General features: G+C 35.5%; 2 protein-coding genes across 11 annotated transcripts in view; both read right to left on the reverse strand.

The window, feature by feature from the left end:
- Positions 1-23,242, reverse strand: part of eps8a (EGFR pathway substrate 8a, signaling adaptor) — a 47,605-nt gene that overhangs the window by 16,554 nt on the left and 7,809 nt on the right. For all 10 annotated transcript variants that reach the window (XR_015775484.1, XM_088072550.1, XM_088072556.1 and 7 more), the window contains exons 2-12: positions 12,517-12,604; positions 8,788-8,858; positions 4,877-4,944; positions 3,890-4,051; positions 3,634-3,783; positions 2,378-2,460; positions 2,164-2,300; positions 1,513-1,586; positions 1,065-1,191; positions 249-337; positions 83-157 (exon numbers count right to left, since the gene is read on the reverse strand). Coding sequence is in view for 9 of the 10 variants with exons in the window: in XM_088072550.1 (XP_087928676.1) it covers positions 83-157; positions 249-337; positions 1,065-1,191; positions 1,513-1,586; positions 2,164-2,300; positions 2,378-2,460; positions 3,634-3,783; positions 3,890-4,051; positions 4,877-4,944; positions 8,788-8,858; positions 12,517-12,581 (1,101 nt within the window). In the remaining variant the exon portion in view is untranslated. The remainder of the gene's footprint in view (positions 1-82; positions 158-248; positions 338-1,064; positions 1,192-1,512; positions 1,587-2,163; positions 2,301-2,377; positions 2,461-3,633; positions 3,784-3,889; positions 4,052-4,876; positions 4,945-8,787; positions 8,859-12,516; positions 12,605-23,242) is intronic.
- crebl2 (cAMP responsive element binding protein-like 2) overlaps positions 8,253-23,242 on the reverse strand; it is a 68,485-nt gene continuing 53,495 nt past the window's right edge. Inside the window, exon 4 of the transcript XR_015775485.1 lies at positions 8,253-8,276. The gene's annotated coding sequence lies outside the window, so the exon portion shown is untranslated. The remainder of the gene's footprint in view (positions 8,277-23,242) is intronic.

Raw genomic sequence — 23,242 nt, forward strand, 5'->3', positions numbered from 1 at the left:
TTGAGATAAAACCTAAAGACTTCAGAGGGTTAAAAACTTTTGTTTCAGGGATAAATGAACGAGCGCTGAGGTGCTGACTGACCATCCTGAGCGGAGAGAAGAGGAAGTGCAGCAGGTCGACGGCGCTCGGGTTCTGGATGTGATCCTTCAGTTTCCCCTGCAGGTCACACAAACACACAAACTCTGAGACGTGTTCAAAACAACACGTTTGTGCGATCACACGATGAAGGTGATGACGAGGATCTCACCAGCTGGTTGAAGGCGTGTTTGAACTTCTGCAGACAGTCGACAAACTCGTCCTCAGCGGGAGGTTTGGAGCGCAGCGTCAGGACGCCCTCTGGTGGACAAAAATCACACAGACAAACAACATCGATCAGAGTTTCAGGCACAAATATTTAATTTTAAAAGTGATAAAAGCAGAAAACCTTTTAACGTGGAGGAGAGAGAGACGGAGCAGCTTAAAAAATTATTAAATTGGTGAAAAATCTGAATGCACAGATGATTTTATCATATTTTTATTTATGTTTTTAACGACTGGAAGCTAATTAAACCAACAAAACCGTAACTTTAGATTTTAAAAGACTTTTCACTAACTGGTGATATGAACATGCAGCTATTTAACCCTTAATAATCGAGGAATCCTGTCTTTTTAAAAGAAAAAAAAAAAATGGCTGGATGGCAATGAGAAACTTAAAAAGAAATGTCCCAAATATTATCAAACAATCTGTAAAACCTTTCAAAAAATTATCCATAAATAAGCAGAAAAATGTAAAAAAAAAAAAAATAATAATAATAAACATGAGAAAATAACATGAGAAAGTGCTAAAAAAAACATCTATATTTTTGTAATATATATATTTAAACATATAATTATAAGAATGTATTTGTTTTGGATACTTTCCACTTTTTTGATGATGTGCTGATAATCACGAATTTTTTTTTTTTTTTAATTCAGATTTCCACAACTCTTTTCAGTAAGGTAAAGTTTTGGCACTACACTTCCCATCATGCTTTGGGTTTACTCTTGAACTTGGAAACTGTTAATAAGATTTCCTCTTCCTCACCTCCCGGACCTTTCTTCTTCCCCTTCTTGATCTTCTTCCTCTTGGAGAGCTCGTTAAACGCCTCGGCGGCTTTCTGAAGTTTGGTGACGAAGAACTCGATGTCGTCCAGGATGTGGTTCAGGATTTGCTGCCAAAATAACAGTTTTAATGTCACCTTGAGGTTTGTGTTTAACGTGACATTTATTCTGACTGTAATGATTAAACCTAAACCAACAGAGCGGAGGTCGGCCGTTTGTCGGCACTCATATCTTTTCCTTTATGTAACCAGATTTTCCCTCAAAGCTCCCGAACGCTGATTACGTTTAAATCAAACTACATTCTTCAATCAGCTTAAATCTTTTTATCTATTGTCCTGTGAACTCAAGTGACCTCAGATTTAAACAGCAGCTCCGCCGGCTGCTCTCAGATCAGTAAAAAAGCAGAAAAGAACAGTTTGTTTCTGACTCACCACGTCTCGGTCCACTCGGGCTGCCGTCATCTCCACCGGTCCGTCCTCCTCCTCCATCTGACGCTGCTTCTCATCTGATCAGAGAAACAACCAATCAATAACCAATAATTACAGCCACTGTAAGAGAACTTCATAACAATTCAGAAACAAGGACTAAAGGTCTGTAGACACTTAGACTGTAATATTTCTAATATTCAGGGCTGCAACTAAAAATTGATTTTATTACTGATTAATCTTAACTATGCTCTTGCCTAATCAATTAAATGTTTAATCTTCCAAATATCTAAAAATATTAATCTCGCCAACAGTTCAAAACCCCCAAATTTTTAATTTACAACAGGCAACATATTCTTATAACTGAGTGTAACTCTGTTTTGTTTGAAAAATGATAAATTAATCCAAATTTTAATATTCCATTATAGTATATGGGGAAATAGTGACTATTTAGTGTATTCAGAAATGCAAAGTTTGCAGCACTTAGGATGTTAACATCCTGATAGCATGCGATAGTTAAAAAACAGAAATGGAATATTATATATTTTAAAATATTTTACATTATTATTATATTTTCAAGAATCTGTTTTTCAGGTCATTTCTTGCTTTGTATTTTTTTTCTTCCGTCTTCCTTTTTTGCAGCTTTATCTCACTCACAGTCTTGCTGCTCATTGGTCCAGGCTGACCAAGCGGCCGCTCGACTCTTCACGTCCACCTGATTGGACGGTTCTGGTGGTTCAGGGGCGGGAGCAGCAGGGGGAGGAGGGATGATCCCGTCACTTTTTAGAATCATCCTGCAGACAGACGGACAGATGATCAGCTGTCAATGTAAAATATGATTTTTAAGAGTGTTTGATGATTGGTTTCATACTTGAGCGTCTCTGGTCTCTTCTTCACTTTGCCTCCTTTGGCATCGATCATGGCACTATCTATGTCTGCGTGGATCAGATTCGCCTGATGGAAAAACAAAATAAACATCATTGTAACATAGTTTGAACATTAAAAAAGGGTTAAAACAAATTAATACCAAGAAATCTGTAACATTTCTGGCTGCAAATGTCTGAAAAAAATCAAGACTCCTGAGCTTAAAAACAAACATTCAAGTTATAAAATCAGTCATGGTGTGCCACAGGGCTCCATACTTGGTCCACTAGTATTTAAATCATATCTATATAATATTGTTCTTTTTAATCATAAATTAAAAATAGCTTTCAAGTTATATTTTTTCCTTTTTAATGTTTCAAAACATTATTATCTGATGTTTCCATGACTCTTAACATTCTCTTTATTGATTATTTTTGCTGCTTGATTGTTGATTAAAATACATTATTTTCAAAGTTGTGTTTATTCATGTTTTGTCACATTATTAGTTTAAAATAAGTAAACACACATTTTTGTACCAGAACATAGCACAAGTCATATTGAAGCTGGACTGCTTTTGAAGTTAATGCTCAAAGTATTTGCACAGTTCTGAGTACACAAGGTGCTTTTAGCCCAAGGATGCTTATCTGGCTTCCACAGGTCCTTAAGCTAAGCTGCACAGGTTCTTGAGGAGGTAAGGGAGGTCATTAAGGAGAGTGTAAACTCCCAAGGACTGCAAGGAGGTTGCAGAGGTCCTGGAAAAAGTTTTATAAGTCCGAAACAAGGTTCCGAATGATTTTCTGGGGCTTTAACGGTCCTGGGGAAGGTCGCAGATGTCTGGAGGGAGTTAAGGTCCTTGAGCAGGTTGCATGAAACTTGAGGGGGTCATAAAGATCCCTGACAAGACTGCAGTTGAATTTTGGGACTCCAGGGGATATTAAAATGTTCCTGAGGAGGTTCCAAAGGTCCTTGCAAAGGTTTGGAAGTCATTTAAAAGGTTTCAAATCAGCAAGTGTTTCTAATGTTACGAAGGAGTTTTCCAGGAATCCTTGATAAGGTTGCAGAGGTCCTTGAGAAGCTTCCAGTCTTTGAGTGACTTAAGTGGTAACTTAGTGTGAAGCATCATTACTGTTGCTATGGTAACCTTCGGTTTATTAAACCTTGAGCTCTGATTAAGAACGAATGACCTGATTAACGTGCAGCTTCAACATTTCAACATTTAGACGTTTAAATCTGAACCAAAAGGACCAATCACAGGCAGTTTACCTTGATGTCATCACACTGGAACAGGTGGAGGTCCGGTTTGGTCTGACCCGAGTCTTTACACACCAGAGCCAAGATGGAGTCGTAGCTGCAGGCGTTCATCACAGCCTGACAGTGCTGGATCGTCCCGATGGGGAAGTTCTCCAGCTCGTTCTGAAATATAGAAGTTCGGAGTCTTTTGTGTAGATACTTGAAATATCCGAATTCCTGAGCGACTTAAAATCTGGACATTTATTTCTGCTTTACCACTGAGACTCACCTTCGTCTCCTGGTCGATGAGGCTGACCGTTTTCTCCTCCACCTGCAGCAACATCTCCTGAGTCCAAACCTTTCCTTTAGCGTCCAGCAGACGAAGACGACGGACGCCATCGTCCACTGTGATCATCCCGTCTTTGCGGTCCAACACGAACGTGGTCAAGTGCTGAAGATCACAAAGGAGATAAAACGCGTCAACTAATCAACGTAACGACAACGCAGCTGCTCAGTGTTTCCTGTGGCGTCACTTTATTCATGCTTTTTCAGACAAATCACGCTGAGTTTTCTTTAACCCTCAGGGACTGACAGGGCACATTTACGCGCTTTTCATTCTTCATTTTTCGATAATTTCCTCTGTGTTCATGCATATGGCATACATTTTGGCAAGACTGTGTATTTTTGTTTAATCTTGGAGGTCTACATACACCGTTAAGTGCAAAAAATGCTCCACTGAAACCAGTTCAAAGTGCAATTTTTGATCCCACAGCCATCAAAGCATAAAAACATGCACTGTATTATCTACTTTACATGTATTATAGTGAAAAAAGTGTTTATCTTTTCCATCTAAAACATAGTGGTGTCACGATAAAACCTGGCATTTAAAGGGTTAAAATTCAGAAAATTCATGAATATTTGATATTTATGTTGGTTAAAAAAATAAAACCAGAAAAAATATTAGTGTATAATTCTTACGTGGCATCTGTGCTAGTTATAAACGCACTAATTATTTTCATATTTCATTTGTATTTTTATCAGCATTTTTTACATTTGTGTACATTTGTTAACAATTTGTGTATATTGATTCCTCTCAATAAAACGCCTTAAATAAAAAAAAAAAAAAAAGTTGGACACATCTTTTTTTGTAAACATCCTAAAAACAATTAAACAACCCTTAAAAGTCAGTCTTTGGAAATTCACCAACTTACTATGAGTTTGTTTTTTTAAAATCACAATCTGTGATAAAACTGTTTATCGTCGCCTCGGCGCTCACCTCCACATGATACTGCGACGTGTCCGTCAGACTGTTGATGCTGGTTTTGGTGTAGTGTTTTCTTTGTTCTGAGGGAAACAGAAGAGACGTAATTCACTTTTATCGTTCTGGGTTCGACGTCACGTTATCACCATCCGATCACATACAGAATATACACAGAATATACTCAGTATATAAATATATAAATGCAGCGAGTCCCACCAGGAAGTTGTGTTTCTTTGTATAACTGTGCCTTTGATTGGTCAGTTTATTTCTTTTGTTGCATTTGGGGAAACTTTTAGTTCATTATTGCTCTCAATCAATCGATTAGTTGTCAACTATCAAATTATTGCCATTTAATGTGATAATCAGTTAGTTATAAACTGAAAACACTGGCTTGATTTCTTTCAAAAACATGGAAAGAAGGGAAAGAGTAACTTAACAAGAAATGACCCAAATATAAGCACAAATTTAATTGAAAAAAGTTAACTGAAATTTTAAATTATATTGTATTAAATATTATAAAATTATATAAAAATAAATAAACAAACAAAAACATAAAATGACTAAGAAAAAGTTAAAATTAAATAAAAAATAATGAATATAAATAGCATTTATTTCTGCAGCTTAATTTGAAAAATACAATAATGACAAATCTAAATGTTGTTTTCTTAATTTTTTTCTGTGGTTATTTAATATTTCTCATGTTTTTTCTCTCTATCTCTTTTATAGCTATTTTTCAGGTCTTTCTTTCATCAAGTTTTACTGATTTTTTTTGCAATTTTCCAGACATTTCATGCCAAGTTTTTTATTGCCTTTTTTTCCTGTGTTTTAGAAAAAAAAATCAATTTACTCAAAATTCAAAGGTTTTAATGCTTGTGGAGCAGTACAAGAAAACTCATGGCGATGCACATTTACAAATTCTCTGATTCCAGCTTCTTAATTTGAATTTTTTCTTTCCTCCTTTGTGGATATCTTTGGGTTGTGGACAAAACAAGACATCAGATGACGTCATCTTCGGCTTTTCTGAACAGTGATTGACGATTTTTTAACTTTTTCCTGAAACGGAGCATCTGTAAACTTTCTTTATATTTAAAATTTGACTCTCAGGCTCCCTGGAAGGACTGAATAAATATTGAGGTGCATTTTGAGTTTCACAGGAGAAAAGTTGAGGAGCTTCAGAGGGAAAAATACAAAAACACACAAACAAAAAGGAAGAAAAACAGCTGGAAAGAAAATCAAAAAGTGATTCTGTTAAACTTGAATTCAAGTTTAAACAAATCCACTTTTTATAAAAGTCCAACTGAAATGACAGTTATTGATTTCTGCAGACCAGCGCCAGGTGATGTTATTTACAACGTTTTCTAATTTACAAAATTAGAACACAGTTGATGTTTTTTGGGCAGATTAAATACTTTTTGCAGAGCAGATCTGCACAATGTCACATTAATGAATGAATTTTAGTTTCAGATGGACTTGAAATGACACATCAGGGTGTTTTGGTTGACAGGTGGTTTTGTTGGTTTGGTCCGAGGTGTTGGGGGAGGAAGCGGCGGTGGAAGGGTTAAAAACGTCCAGTTTATTAAACTTACTGAGACTCTGTGAAAAGAAGCTGTGACTCCATTTATCCGAGGAAACATTTAAGTGACCTATGTGATCAAATTTAGTCATTACTCGTAAGTTAAGAGTTTCAGAATTTCAAGAGGTGACCTGACAGATCTTTAAAACTGAAACTGGTCCAGTATTGATCATATTTATATTTAAACGCAGGATTATTATTCAGCAGGCAGCTGCAAAACTTTATTTCTCGTTAAAGAAGCTTAGATATACCGACGTTAGAGACTAAAAGAGCTCCATGAAATCTTCTCCTGAGGTCGGAAATCCTTAAAACAAACAAATATGTGAGACACACTTGAAAATGGGTTAAAAAGTTAGATTCACACACACACACACACACACACTCATACACACACACACACACACACACACACACACACACACAGCAGAGGTTTGACCACTGTGGGACTTCAGCACTTTAACAGCAGGGCCCGACCGATACGGGATTTTTGAGACCAATACCGATTTTATGGTGGAAAAAATTGGATAAATGAATGAAATGAAAACAGATAATTTCTATGTGGACTCTGATTTTGCACCGACATGCAAAAGTACTCAGAAAGCTGCTGTCTTACACAAACAACTTTTGTTTAAGAATTTACTTATTGAACATTACGCACAAACAAAAATAAAGAATAAATAAAACAAATATCTAAATAAACATCAGCACTGTTTTGTCTTTGCTGACAGTTTAAATAAAGAATAAATGAAATAAATATGTAAATAAACATCAGTACTGTTCAGTGTCAGTCAGTTACTGATCACCAAAGCATCATTTCTGCATTATATGGTCTGTAAAAAAGTTTTCTTATCGGAGCATATCGAAAAAAATATACACCGATATGCTCTGATATGTCTGTGAAAGGCTCAAATCGGTCAATAATACCGGTTAATCGATAAATCGGTCGGCTCTATTTAACAATGATTAACATCAACTTAAAAATGTAAAAATACTCAGACAAAATCATTTCTGTTAAATTTTGCCAAACTCTAGTGTGAGTCCCACATGTTGGTGTGAATTTAAAGAAACGTTTAATAACACAGCTCTTATTTTTGCAGTTTACAAAAATATTCTTGCTTTGTCGTGTTACTTTTATTTAAATTATTAAAACTTCTGTAAACGAGTGCTGAGGACCGAACTCGTTACTGCAGCAGGTCTGAAACTCTTTGCCGATTTTTGTAATTTAATTTGAACTTTTTGTTTAACCTGGTCCCTATTTTTGCTTTTGTGTCTAAATGACAAACGGAGACAACAATGACTGAAAGTTTTTAATTTGTTCCAGAAGTCTTGAATCTACTTTGAAATCCAGTTTTTAATTTTTTTAGCAGGACCATTTTGGCCCCGGGGCCCGTGATGTTTACTGTCACAAATTCTCAGTGCAAAAATAAGAGCCACGTCGCTTCAGCAGAAACACACAGAAACAGCCGACACTCGTCTCACTTTGACTTTTCTTTTTATGTTTGGAGGACGAGCGAAGGAAATACATTTCATCCGGTCCTGTTTACGAGGAAACGATCAGAGACGAATCATGAGCCATCGACTGAGGAAAACACCAACACATGAAATGCTTGTTTCTGATTGGTCCAAAGAGACAACAGCGCAGCCAATCAGGTGTGAGGTGAGTGTATGTAGCGCTGTAGAGTTAACCCTTTGATACATGAACAAACAGGCTCGATTTCTTCCAAAAACAAAGGAGGGCGACGAGCAGCTTTTCAAGAAATGGACTAAAAAATGTCAACAGATATGTAAAAAAATACAAGAAAATTACCTGAAAATACGCAAGAAAATGACCTCAAGAAAGTGCTCAAAGGGATGTTTTTTTTATTTTGTTTTCTTACATAATTTGAAATATAATTAAGAGAATCATAAATCTAGTTTAGAGTGAACTTTTATAACTTCCTGGAATTAACAGCAAAAAATGGCAATGTCATGAATGAATGTAATACTCTGAAAAATAAATAAATAAAAACAGAAAAAACAGGAGCGGGAAAAATATGATGTTAATTCCAACTACAAAAAACAAAAATAAAATAAAAAAGGTTTTCTGGCAGATGAGTTGTTAAATATTAACATATCTGATATCAACAATATTGTGCACCCCCAATTCAATTTGAGGTCCTTGTTCTTTATGTTATACTTCTACTGTTATACTTCTACTGTACTTCATCTCAGAGGGAAATGTCGTATTTTTACTACACAACTCTTACTTGATAACTGTAGTTACTTTACAGCTACAGATTATAAATACTAAATATATTCAAACAAATTTAAGACAAAAAGACAGCAGAGTAAAATAAGATAAAACAGCACTCACCGTAGAGAGCTTTGGCACTGGACTTCTTGGCTTTATTTTTCGGAGGCTCAGGAGACGGAGAGCCATGGCCGCTGAGAGGAAGACACGTATAGAAACAGTTAGTACGTGTGGATATTACATTTATTATTTATTACATATTATAAATCACATACAGGTGACTGAGAGCCGAGGACGCAGACGCACAGTTACGTTTCATTATAGATTTTGTTTTCGAGTCAACATCACTGAATCAGACTCATGTTTCCGCTCTGAACAGACCACCCGCTCTCCGATTATTTCAGGACAACCTCAAACGTGTTAAACTGCACGTAACCATGGCAACAACGCTGATGTTTTACACCCGAGGGTTTCACACTGAGAGGTGTTTCCCAGAGGAAGAGGAAGAGGAGGAAGGAGGCCTTTTTAGGTTTGCAGGATTGTCCTCGGACACTGAAATTGAATGCTTTTGAAGACCTTTTCAACGTCATTTTAACCCTTTGATACCTGAGTAAATTGGCTTGATTTCTCTCAAAAACATGGGAAAAAGGTCATGAGCAGCTTGAGAAGAAATGACACATTAGCAAGAAATCACCCAAAAAAATTACCTCAAAATTATTTAAAAAGAAAGACCAGAAAAAGATGCTTATAGAATTACAGTAATTATTAATTATTTCAGTTAGAGATATAGTTTTTCCTTAGCTTTTTTTCTATCTTTTAAACAGATATTGTATTAATTATTTTTTCTTTTTTTTTTTACTGGGGTTTACTTACATGCCACCGTCTATATTAACCAAAATGCACCTTTTAAAATTAAGCTATGAGTATTTTATTTTAATTCATGAACTTTTCTGAATCTTTAAAACTAAAGGAAAAACTAACACTGAGTGCGTTTAGGATGAGTTTGAACTGGAACCTCTGGGTAAAAAAATGTTTTTATACAGAAATGTTATTATTCTTTATTATTTTTGGTATTTTTACTTTGTTTTACTCAACTTGTGTTATTTAAAGCCTCTCTGCATCAAAGCGGACATTCAGTCAGGTTGCCTGTTTATTTTCTGGTGAAATAATCCCGTTTTTGTTGACGTGTTTGTCACTTCCTGTCTCTCCTCAGACCGCCGTCACGCTTCAGTCTGAACATGTGAGTTCGTGATGTTTCCTGTCAAACTGACAGCAGGCGGCTGCAGCAGGACGGCTGCTCGTGTGTCACCGAAGTGAAACTGGATATTTTCACACATTCACACGTTGTTTATTCCGCCCGATGAGACGATCAATAATTAACGGGAGTGATTCACGCTGACGATGAGAGACGCTGAGAAGCAGCACGACTTCAGCTCGACCGACCGTAAACACGGAGAGCTGACAGTTTATCAAAGATGTGACGTCCGTAAACATCACATCATCATGTAATTATAAAAAATGTGTAATTTTTTTGAACTCATACGATGTCAAAATATAACATAATTACTGATTTGATTTAAAACAAGAAATTAAAGAGTCAGTGTTTTTATTTGTCTTATCGCTCTGCGCACAAAATGCATTTCTGAAAACCAAATATTAGACATTAATGTGATTTTCTACTTTTATTTTTTAACCAACATTTAAGTGCCAGGTTTTTGTCATTATGCCACGATGTTTTTAGATTCAAAATAAAAAGAAGAATTATTTCAGTGTACCACGTAGATTTTTCTGTTTGTTATTATCCGAGCCTGGGACATGTCAATGTTTAGCAAAATCACAGATTTTTATTCATTATTTTTTCTCACACTTTTACCGCTCTGCACACATCATGAGCTCTTCAAAGTCAGGCTATAAAAAACATTTCACATTTTTCTACTTTTTTTTTTTTAACCAAAATCAGTCCCGATCATAAATACCAAATATTCATTAATTCTGAGAATTTTATCCCTTTAAACGCCAAGTTGAAATAATTTTTTTTTGTATTTTTGTCTTTTTTTAAATCAATTTTAGGCACTCCAATAACTTTTATTTTTCAATTTTGCTCCTGATTCAGGCTCTTGAGTGAGAAATGTTGTTGTATGTTTTTTTTAAATAAAACCGTTCCTACACGGACGGTTTTTCAAATGCATTTCTTTGGCATTTTGAGCACCACAGCACTACAGGTAAGAGGAGAAATATCTTTGATTAATTCTGGGGTGAGCTGCCCCTTTAAGGCTGCGTGGGTCGTTCAGGTCCTGGATCGGGTCCTGGATCAGGTCCTGGATCGGGTCCTGCTCTGCTCTCTGGTTCACTGACCTCATTGTCTGCCGGCTGCAGCCACATTAACTTTGGGAAATTAGCACGGCCGATTAAATAAGTGGATCAATTAGTGTCAGAGAGGACGAAGCTCCGGTTTCACTGAGTCCGACGCTCAGCTGCAGACAACGTGCCGCTTTATTCCTGCGCCGCTTATTATCTAATATTAATTAATATTTCCTGTTTAACTGTCTGAGCTGCTGCACCTTCACCTGACGCTAAAACTTTTCACTTAAACTCGCTTTAAGGTATTTATTTTCGGTGTGACCTCCGACCTACAGGCTGAGTGACCTCACGTGTTCAGTGCGAAGCTGCAGCAGACGTTAAATGAAGGTCATCTGTGGCCGCTGACATGAAGCGTCTTCAGTTACACTTTCCATTAAATATTTATTTCAGGTTTTTCTTAGAAAGAAACTGAGCTGCAGCAATATTGATCTTTTCATGCTTTAAACTCTGTAAAACACCATAAGACCTTAATTACCATTTTAATGGATCTTATAGAGCCTTTAATGGACTGTTATATACTAAGGGTTTATTTAAATGGGTTTTCCTTTTAGATTATGACATTTGAGGGGTAAAATCCTCTTGAAATACACAAAATAACATTTTAAGCACGCCTCAATTTTCCTTAATGAGCCTCAAATTATTCAAGGTATTCTTAGAAAGAATATGAGCTGCAACCATATTTATCTTTTCATGCTTTAAACTCCGTAAAACACCGTTATTAAACCTTAATTTGCCCAAAAAGACATAAAAAACCCTTTGTCTAATTCAGTGTGTTCAGTTGCCAAAGATCCTTTAATTTGTCCTTTAACATGAACGTTAACACTAAATTTGAAAAGCCCTTAATTTAAAAAAATCTGGTAAAATTTAACAGACACACAACTTTCCCCTTAAATAACACATTAATTTATATAGTTGCCATTAATGACAATTTTAAGGTGTTATTGAGGTTAAGGGATTTTTATATTTTCTGTTGGTAATTAATATGGTTTTAAACGATTATTATTCTTTGCTCAGGTGTTTAACAAATACAAACAACAACAAAAAATAGATGGTTTTGAACATATAGGTCATATCTATTTTACATTTTTATATTGTATTTATTTTATTTTATTTTAATATAGGTTTTTGTGCTTTTACGTTATGCATTTATAAAATAATTTAAGGGATTTTCATGATGCATTATTTATAATGTTATGTTGTATTATTTAGAATTTGTATCTATTTATTTTCTGTATTTTATTTGTTTTCCCTTTTTTATTTTGACCTAATAATTTTCTTTCTTATTCTTCTGTTTAGATTCATTCCCATGTGCTTTGATAATACGGTTATTGTTGTAAATGTGAATCTTTCAATGAAAATGAAAAAAATGAAAAAATAAATGCATATAACATTTAACAGATTTTTGACTAAATCTGTTACTTGTTGAAAATTCTGCAGAAAGTCAGAAACATTTGAAATTTTTATAGACGTGCAAACTGGTGAAATACTGACTTGATCTGTGAGCTGTAGGAGCCGAAGATGCCGGAGGCGAGAGCTGGAGTTTCATATCCGTTCATCCTGCTTCACAGTGGACAGTCAGCTGCAACACAACGGAGACACGTCATCGTCATTATGAGTCATCATCATCATCATCATCATCATCATCATCATCATCAGCCTCACATTTATTCAGAGAAAAACTAAAGTTTGTTTGTGAGCTCTAAAGCATGACAAGAACACAAGACGTTATTAACGACATTAACGACTTCATTTATAGATCTGACCGTACGCTGAACTCATAAAAACACCTCATGCTACTTTAGAGAAACAATGACAGTATTCAGAGGAATAAAAACTGTATTATATAAATTCATTTGGTCAGGTTTCAGTGCAAAGACAGTACAGAATTTTATCGGTCAATACACCGTAATAACTTTATTAGGAATTAGAGATGTCATTTTCAGTTAGTTTTGCTTTTGATAGCCTGACAGCCGTTAACATGTAACTAACTAATTTATTTTTTTAAGGAAAAAACACAAAATAATTTCCTAATTAATCATATTTTTTCTTTCAGAAACATGGGAGTAAGTTTTTAAATACAAAATGAGATTTCAGAAAAATTATGACTGAAAAATATTCTATTAATTATTTCAAACAAAAATTATACAAAATACTGCATTTTCTCTTCTTTTCTATATCAAATTAAAGATCCCTTATTATTTCTGAGGTATAAATGCAAAACACAAACTATGCAATGAATGCATTTCTGGACATGCACAATGCCCCCTGCTGTTAAAAAAAAACAACATTTCATTTGGGACAGAGGAGGCTGCTGTGGAAAAGTTTGCATCTGCTAAAAGGGGAAATCAGAGAGGGCGAGTTTGAAGAGCTAAGTTGGGTGAAAAGTCAGGCTCTCTCTTTGGCTTGTTTGGGGTTGCAGCTCGTCAGTGTGGTTTGGCCGTGTAGTTTTTTGGGGTTTTTTTTGACCGTGTAGTCGTCATTCAGCAGTAACGTGTGTAGGCGGGGCTGACCGGAGCGCCTCACCATGATGCCGGCTCTCATGCTGCATCATGTTAGTTGTTGATAGTTGTTGATAGTTAAACACCCTTTGCAGACTGTTTTTGTCTTTTCTGTTATCTTCTCACCTTTATTTCTTTCTGACATAAGGAAGCTTGAATGTCGCCACACCTCCGATTTGAAACTGGAGGGAGCATCTTTTTTTTTTTCAATATCGAGGAGCCTTTGATTTGTCTTATATACATTAGTGAGCTGTCTCTAGGATGGATGTACTATACTGTCATAGTGTTATAAGGTCTCTAGTCTCGGACATGACGTAGGACGCTGAACACGTAGTGACATGACACATCGAGCAAGCAAAGTCAAAAGTAGATTACGCCCTCTGCTGTTCAAAAGGGTATCCCGGTTCGTTTTTCATCTCACCGATTTGAATCTCACATATTTTTTAATCAATTTTTAACTACCTCGTAATGCATTGTTACATCCCTACCATCCAGGTTTGAAAGGGTTAAAAGACATTTTAAAAGCATAAATAAGCAGAACGCACAAAATACAGCTGAGGCTGATGTGAACTTTATCAGTTCTGCAGCTATTTGGCTGTAAATCAAGTAAAATTAAAATGTTGAGTGAGAGGATCAAAAACGTTATGACGGTTCATCCTGAGGGGAACGTGAATGTCATATCAACCAATATTTGAGATATTTCAGTCTGTGCAATGAGACTAAAAAAACAAAAACACTGAAACATTTTATCTGTAGGTCTGCAGAAATCAGCAGCTTCATGCCTTCACGTTAAATATAAACCCTCGTTTGAGTGCGGGACACTGAGTTCCTCCTCAGAGAGTTAAAACAGGAACAAAGAGCGTTCCCATCTCTGCCTCTCATTAACGCATCATTAAAACCTTCCTGTGGAGCAGCGGGGAAATGTCACATCAGGGCTCAAATTAAAAGCCCTCCGCACAAAAGAGTCCCCGAGCTGATTTATGACTCTGCGTGTGAGCTCACGCTGTATGTACAGTGCCGCCACCTGTGATTACTTTTCCCAGGACTCCATGTTTTATTCAGCTGGGACTCCATTTTGGACTCTGTATCCATAACAACAAGCAGCAGGAGGAGGCGTCGGTAATATCTGCAGCTCTGAGAGGGAAACCTGTGAGGCCACGCTCAGGGAGAAGTGAGCCCAGGCTGATTACAAAAACGATCCTCCAGAAACTTTATCGAAAAAACCACGAAAGCTCCTATTTCAGAAACAAGTGGAAAAATATATATTATTCTAGGATTAACTTTATTTACTAATAAACTTAATTTTTTAATATATTAATTAAAATATAGCACCAGGCAGAGCGCAATAATCTACTATGACAACAAAAATAAAATGCTAAAAAGTCTTCATACAACTGCCACCGAAAATGAAAGAGAAAGAAAACTATAAATAAAGTAAGTACAAACAAATATTGGTAAAAAGAAATATTCGAATCTAACATGCAAACACTTTAAACGTGTTTTCAGACTCTGAGAAGAGATGAATCGTCAGGCTGTTGTTTGTTCTGTGTGCAGATTTTCAGTTTAAAGCGTTATTGATGTTTCCTCCCAGCTGACCTTTGAAAATAAAACAAGCCTCCTGCAGTTATCAGCCCTCCAACAGACACCACGTTTATCTCTCCGCCCGTCTCACAACAAAGCCTCAGTTTGACCTTTAACCTCTCCTCCAATCACATTCATCAAAAACGAGCAGACAAACACACGAAGCCCCGCCCACTCCCTGGTGATGTCACCGTGTTCAGTTTCAGGAAATAAAACTTCTGAAAACTGAAATTAAGTGAAAATCATTCACAGGAACCCACACCTGTTACCATGACGACTACAGCGGTCAAAGGTCAGAGTTTAGGCACTTCCTGTTTCACTACAACCTGCACAGAGTTGTCTTTGGCATTTTAACCCTTTAAAAACCTAAGCTAATAGTCTGAGTTCTTTCAAAACACCAGAAGAAGGCGACAAACAAGAAGAAACGACCAAAAATATTAACAAAAATAAAATAAAATAAACACTGGAAAATTTAAATAAGTTATATAAATAAATAAATACATAAATAAATAACTTAAATTAAAAATAAAGTAAAAAAAAAAAGGTTGTAAAAATTCTTAAAAATTAAATCAAATAAAATTAATAAACATTTTTCCTTAGCTTTCTAAAAAACAATTTTCTAAATCTACCAGTTTCTTGCAATTTGTGGAACATTTGTTACCAAGTTGCTCATTGCCTTTTTCGTCACGTTTTTGAAAGATTTTGCACCAATTTGCTCACGATAAAGATTTAAATATTTGTGAAAGGTGTCGTAAAGCAGCACAAGGAAAGTGATTTCGCTCCAGGTTTCAAAGGGTTAAAAATCTCTATTCTAATAAAGAAGCATAAATTGCTGTTGTTTTAAATTCGGCATAATGTACATTATCACAACGCGGGTATTGAAATGCCTGTTGCCGTGACTAAACAGCTGTGTTTGGTGTGGCAGCGGCACATACACTAAGCCCGGCTGTGAGGCGTTTCCACGGTAACGCAGTCCCTCCACCATCTGCGGACCGCCGAGCCGAGTTAACGGAGACTGCGGAGCTGCTTCACATGCAGATCTGAGAACAGCCAACAGAGACGTGTTTACCCTGCAGTTTAATATCCACCCAGATAAGGTGGAGGCGGTGGAGTCAGGTGACGCGCTGCTCCGTCACGCAACACCGACTCATTTAACGTCTCTTCATTAATACAGTTTTTAAGGGACATTTGTAAAAACAGAAAACACCAAAACCTGACAGTAACGGCTACTACTGTCATCTAAACTGCTGCTTCATGTCTGATTTTAAATCCACTTCACCTTCAGTTCAGCATTTTCACACAAGTTTTCGAGATCAGACATCGTCTATAATTGTCTATAATTCATTTTCAATACTATATAATAGCTTTTTGAATATACAGTGCTCTGCAAAAGTCTAAGGCCATCTTAAACTTTGTTATTTTAGCGAGTTTATAATGATCATACATATTTTGTTAGTATTGTCTTTACTAAAATACAACCAAAACATGCAGGAAATATGTATACAATGCAAATATTTCAGACTTCAAAAGGCTAAAGTATTTAATGTGACTTCCCTTTTCACCCAGCGTGTCTTTTACTCTGTTCAGACAACATGAGATTTACTAAACGTATTTTCTAGTGCATTTACAGCCGTTTGCTTTCAAAACACACCCAGATCAATACTGACTGTCTGAGCTATTTTGTTTCTGTTAGGGTATTTGTACTTTTGCACAGTACTGCATATTATCCCAAAAAATAGTGCAAAATGGGGAGGAAATTATTATTCAAATAATTAATTTTATTTATTTATTTTGATGTTAGGGGAGGGGTGTACAACTTTAAATGGCTGTATTTTGTATTAATTCTAACTCTAATTTTTAAAGAAAAAAATATTTTCTTTACAAAATATTTGATTTTCTGCTGCGGTTCGAATATTAAAAATGTTAAATTTGAAGGATAAACATGCATCTTGTTCATCAGCATCCTGCTCTGTCTGAGTCTTTCTGTTACTCAGCAACATAACTGACCACAGAGGAGCAATGCTGCAGAGAAAAACACTTTTTTTCACAGTTAAATGGTTCAAATTAATCCTAAATAAAATAACAAGGTGTCCAAAAAGGAGTGCACTTCAGAGCGAGTCAGCAGCTAAGAATGCTGCACGTTTACATTTTCACCGATAACACTGTTTATCTTCGACGGCTGTAATCACCTTCACACAAGCTTCAGAGAGGACTGACGTTACAGCCCAATTATTCTGCACCAAAATCACAAACATCACTGTGTTTTCTCTGCTGCACCGAAACTGTACTGAAGTGAAGATGCTGAATGAAATCAAGACGATAAAATCAATCGAGTGTGGCCCTTTCCCCAGAAAACATCCAAAACATGAACATATTTCCTGGTAATAAGCAACTTAATAAGATATGGCCCAATAATTTGCATAAAAAATCTTTATAAAGTTAAAATAAATTTACTTGAAAATAAGCAACAAAAAAAAAGAAAAGAAAGAAATTTAAAAAAAAACAAACAAGAAAATGACCCAATATGTTTTATATATTTTATTAGAGTTCTTCTGTAACATAATTTTAAATATAGTTATTACAATTATATAATTTAATAATAATAATAATCTTTATTTGTATAGAACTTATTTAAACAAAGTTGCAAAGTGCATATGAATTATAACTATAGTTTTCTGGACATTTTTCTCTATTTCTTTGATTTGTTTTAAAATAATCCTCCTCTTTTTGAAAACTATTTTTTAGGTACTTTAACTGATTATTAAATGATTTTTTTTACTAATTTTTTGCATTTTGCGGGACATTTCGTGCCAAGTTGGTCATTGCCTCAGTTTCCAAACGGTAAAAAATAACTTGTGAAAGTTGTTGAATGCAGCACAAGAAAACCGATCCAAGTTTTAAAGGGTTAATGTTCCCGTTTTCTGAAAGGCAGAACAAACTCAACGCCACCAAAACAAACAAACGCTCTGAACTGAAGTGGAAAACGTGTCACTTCCTGTCACGGATCGGATTACGGTCAGCTGTTAAACTCTAACTGATGTTCAAACAGACGGTGAAGGAGGAACCGCTGCGACACGCCGACTTCTGTTTGGCCTCTGATGACTTTATAACCACAGGAAGCCGCCGTGTCTGCGTTTGTTTACAGCCTCAAAGACTTTTTATTTGAGCATTCAAACCTTATAACCTTCACTGCAAACATCAGAGCGTCTAAATATCGGAGTTTTTAGGTTTGTCTGAGGTGGAAAAGTCGAATTATTCATAAAAAAAGATCAAATTAAAACAGATTTTTCACACCTTGATGTTGCAGTTACAGCTTCTTCTTCTTCTTTTGAATAAATTATTCATGTCCTGTCACCTCCACTACACCCCAAAAACATGAAATAAATGAAGAAGAAGAAACGCTGCATTTTCCACGTTTAGCATCAGCGGACAAAAATTCAACAAAAACGACTAAACTAGAGCTGAAATAACTGACAGAATATTAGTTGGCAAGTATTTCGAAAACTGATAAATATTTCAGAAATCTTTTAAAGCAAAGGTGTAAATGATTCTAATTTTGAGAATTTTCAGTTTTTTCCCCTTTAATTTACAGTTTCTACAGCTTGAAACAAATTAGATTTAATCCTCCTTTAAATGACAATTGCAGTAAAACATAAGACCAATTTTACATAATCAAGACTGACTCTGATGCAATGTCAATACTAGTCATTCATAATATAATTTTAAAAGAATTAGATTTAACCAATTATTGAGATTTTAAAATGCTCAACAAGAGAAAAAACATAAAATCCTACCCAACGTGTTTTCGATTTTTTAAGATTGCTGAAAAACTGATTTCAGAGAGTTTAATACCAATTATCTGAACACATTTCTTCGAGATAATAAATGAAATACCTTAAAAAGACTATGTGGGAGCCCTAGTGAAAATAAATTAAATATTTGTGTTTTGAACTGTTTTTCATCTAAAAGGAGAAAATCAATAAAGTGAAAAACAGTTTCTTTAAGTTTAGTCTTGGATGCAATTATACTGATGAAATTCTATCATCTATCTATGTGCTCTTATTTTGAAATAACGCTGTTGAGAACCATAATCAGCTCTCCTGATTGGCTGAAACACAGAAAATTCGGTTTTCTGCCTGAAATGAAACGTGTTTGATCGTCTTCAGATCTGAGAAACAAAGCAGCATCAGAGTCTGTGAGCGTCTCACAGAGGAAAGTTAAGAGGATTATTGAGAAGATTTACATCACACACACACACACAAACACACACACACACACACACACACACACACACACACACACACACACACACACACACACACACACACACACACACACACATAATCCCGACCTTCTTACTGTTGAATAAAGAAAACTGCAGTAAATCCATGATGGCAGTAACACTAAAGTGTTTTCACTGACTTCCAAAACTATAAGAAAATCCTTTTTTTTATCATTTTATTCTCAAATTATTCTCTGACATAAACACAAATTCTTTAAAATCTCTACTTTAATCTGGAAAAAAAATCAACCATGAATTTTAAAAGTGTAGCTATATTAATGACTTTTATTATATTATTATTTTCTTACCCTAGCGCAAAACAATTTGTCAAAAATGTTGTTTTTTTTTAGTTTTTACTATCATTTAATAATATCTCGAAAAATTTAAGTCCATTTTTCTCCAAGTTCTTAGAATTAAGTCAGAAACTTTTCTAGTCCAATTATAATCCTAAAACAATTTTTACTTGTAATTTACTTATTATTTTTTATTTTTTAATTTTAAAAGTTCATCTATATTTTCTAATTTAACTTCAGGGAAAAAATGAATTACGACAATCATTATTTTCACACTCAATTCTCAGGCACAAACACATTTTTACAATAATGCAAAATAAAAGCCTTCATTATATCTTAACAGCGCTAAATAACCAGGTCCGTTTTTTTAAAGTCAATTCAAATAATCTCTTTATTTTTTTATTAATAAATGTGTAAAAAAAATGTGTGAAACATTTGTTCTGATTTTCTGATTGTATTTAACAGCTCAGTCATAATGAGAGCAGCTTCTGCTGCGAGGATTGATTCATTATCCTCTGACTCCCCGACAGGATCGAGGCCACACAGATCTGCTGGGAGCTGCTTCTCATATAGCTCAATCTAACCTACATACAGAGGACACTTCACTGTCCCACAGAGGACACTTTACAGTGACACAGAGGACACTTTACCAAACGATATGTCCAAATGGACCTTTGGGTCAAATTTGAGGAAATTCCCTCAAGGCCTTCTTGAGCTTTCTCGTTATCTAGAATTAGACACATCCCCCACATTGACCTTTGGCCGCCGAAATGGAATCAGTTGATTGTAGAGTCCAAGTGGACGTTTGTGCCAAATTTGAAGAAATTTCCTGAAGGTGTTCTTGAGATATCATGTTCACAAAAATGGGACATGCAGGGTCACAGTGTTGACTTACGACCACCAAATATGAATCGGTTCATAATGACATAAAGTGGACGTTTGTGCCAAATTTGAAGAAATTTCCTGAAGGTGTTCTTGAGATATCATGTTCATGAAAATGAGACTTGCAGGGTCACAGTGACCTTGAGCTTTGACCACCAAATTTTAATCACTACATCTTTGACATAAAGTGGATGTTAGTGCCAAAATTGAACAAATTTTTCTAGTTGTTATGAGATATCTCATTCATGAAAATTGGATGTACAGGGTCACAGTGACCTTGACCTTTGACCACCAAACACTAATCAGTTCATCCTGGACATAAAGTGAACGCTTGCACAAAATTTGAAGAAATATCTTGAGATATCGAGTTTAAAAGAACGTGACGGACAAACAGACAACCCAAAAACATAACACCTTCGGTCACGGCTGCAGAGCATTAAAAAGTCCGCAGAGCAACAACCATAATGGCGGAAAGCAAATTTCTACCAGCTCTGACTATCTGACATCAATCATTGTGCTTAATTCACTTCAGTTCGAACGGGAGATCATCTGAAGGTGGTTCGTTTTGAGGGGAACATTCGTGAAACCACAGACTGCCATCATCTGCAAAACACGCCAAAAAACACGACTGTTGCTCAAAGTAGCAGCACCATGAAAATGTTCCATCCCTGAAAACACTACATTCAAGCTGCAGCCTCCTCTTAAAAAAGAGAGTAAAACCAGACCGCATAGTATTGCAGTACTCATATATACACCAAGCATTACAGTAAGAACTGGACTAGGCTATATCTCCTTACACAATATACTATATATCTCGATATTTTTTAAATCTCCTAAAAAGCACTTAATTATTTTATTACTTTATTGCTGGAACTGGGAGACAGAATCGAACATTTTACCAAAATTTCCTCTTTGATGTGACAATATTGTACGGATGACTTACAAAATTTAGTATTAAAACAAGTACAGCTGCCTGATAAATTAAGAAAAGTACATCACTTTACAGTAATGAAGCCTTTAAAACTAGTTAAAAAAAAACACAAAAATGTACTAATTTATTCCATATCAGGATATATAAATATGTATAATATTTAAGAAGAATCTTTATATTGCCCCGCCCCAAATGCTGCAAACCCTAAAAATATGGATATTATTTATTGTCGTATCAGCCAGTTCGACCACAGATGATTTTTACTGTCCAAACACTTTCTTCTCTTTTATTGGAGCTAACATTTTCACCTGCTTCCAGTCTTTACGCTAAGCTACGCTAACCAAATCCTGACTTAAAAAGGTTATGACTTGTATATTGTTTATGTGGGATCATCGCCACAACACTACAAACTGGGATGAGATCCATTACAGCTGCTGAGTTTGATTTATTTAGATTACAGGCAGAGTTTCGTCACCTCTGGCTGTGTTTTAATCCATATCCATCAGCGCTGCTATCGACTGTAATCCTGCAGCTGTGACACTGGACTCTGCAGCACATGTTTCACCGTCAAACTGTGCGATCACGCGTTCATCCTCAGAGTCCGTCTTTAAAGAGCGTTAAAGGGACTGCACGTTAAAGAAGGCTAATAATAACAATAATAATCCATAATAATCCTCAAACTGCTGATGTCATACATACAGCCTCTTTACTTCTTTACTAGTGTGATCACCTGTGGAATATTGTTTATGGGCCACACCTGAGAGATTCATTTGTAATGAGTGTATTCGATAGATTATTCAAGTACTTATATATGATACATGTTTATTTATATTGAATTTAAGTCGGTCAGATATGAAGGTACTGAGGATGAGCCAATTTTTTCATATTTGGAGTAAATGTGACGTTAATTCGATTGTTATTTAAATATTTTGCATCACAGTTTACACATTTTCTGTGTGTGTGCAGTGTGAAATCTTTGTATATTTAATGCCGATAACAAAATCCCTGAATTCCTGAGTGTGTGTTGCCAAATGTTTTATTTTGTCATGAATATTGTGGATGTACAAATAAATCTTTCAAAATAAATCAATAAATAAAATTCCAATTTAAAAGGAGGCACAATTTTCAGTGTACAAAATCTGCAATTTTAGTTGTTTTTTTGTCATAAATAACAGGGAACAAACACAAACGATGTTGTTACGGTAAGGGGAAGTTGCCCAGCAGTGATTAACCCCTTGAAACCTCAGCAAACTGGCTTAATCTCTTTCAAAACATGGAACTTTACAAAAAAATGCCCAAAATTTGCAAGTTATTAGTGAAAAGTACAAGAAAATTACCTGAAAATTAGCAAAAACACACAAAAAAAGGAAAAAAAAGGTGAATATACAAATATACTCGATGTATCGTGGCTTGTTCCCTGGCGATGCATAAAAGACATCATCCCGAACATCAAGTATAAATTGTCTTGTTTTTGTAGCCACCAGTATGAGACCCGCTTCGGTGTTTCGTTTTTCCCTCTGTCTCCTACGGCTCTCCGCCTCTTACAGACACACACACAAATCAGGGCTTTTGCAGAGCTCCAGACCTACACTGTTGACTCAAATTTTGTGACCATGAAGCACTACTGCAATTTGCAAATACTATAAATTTATGAAGTGAGAGCTGTTAGTTTGTTTCCATCTTGCAGTCGATGAATCCTCATTCCACAGATACAGTTTAACTTTCTGCTAAAACAGCAAAAACATCAACA

This window comes from Plectropomus leopardus, chromosome 22 (genome assembly GCF_026936395.1).
Source record: "Plectropomus leopardus strain MGB_pleo_1.0 chromosome 22, ASM2693639v1, whole genome shotgun sequence".
In the NCBI taxonomy this organism is placed as follows: Eukaryota; Metazoa; Chordata; class Actinopteri; order Perciformes; family Serranidae; genus Plectropomus; species Plectropomus leopardus.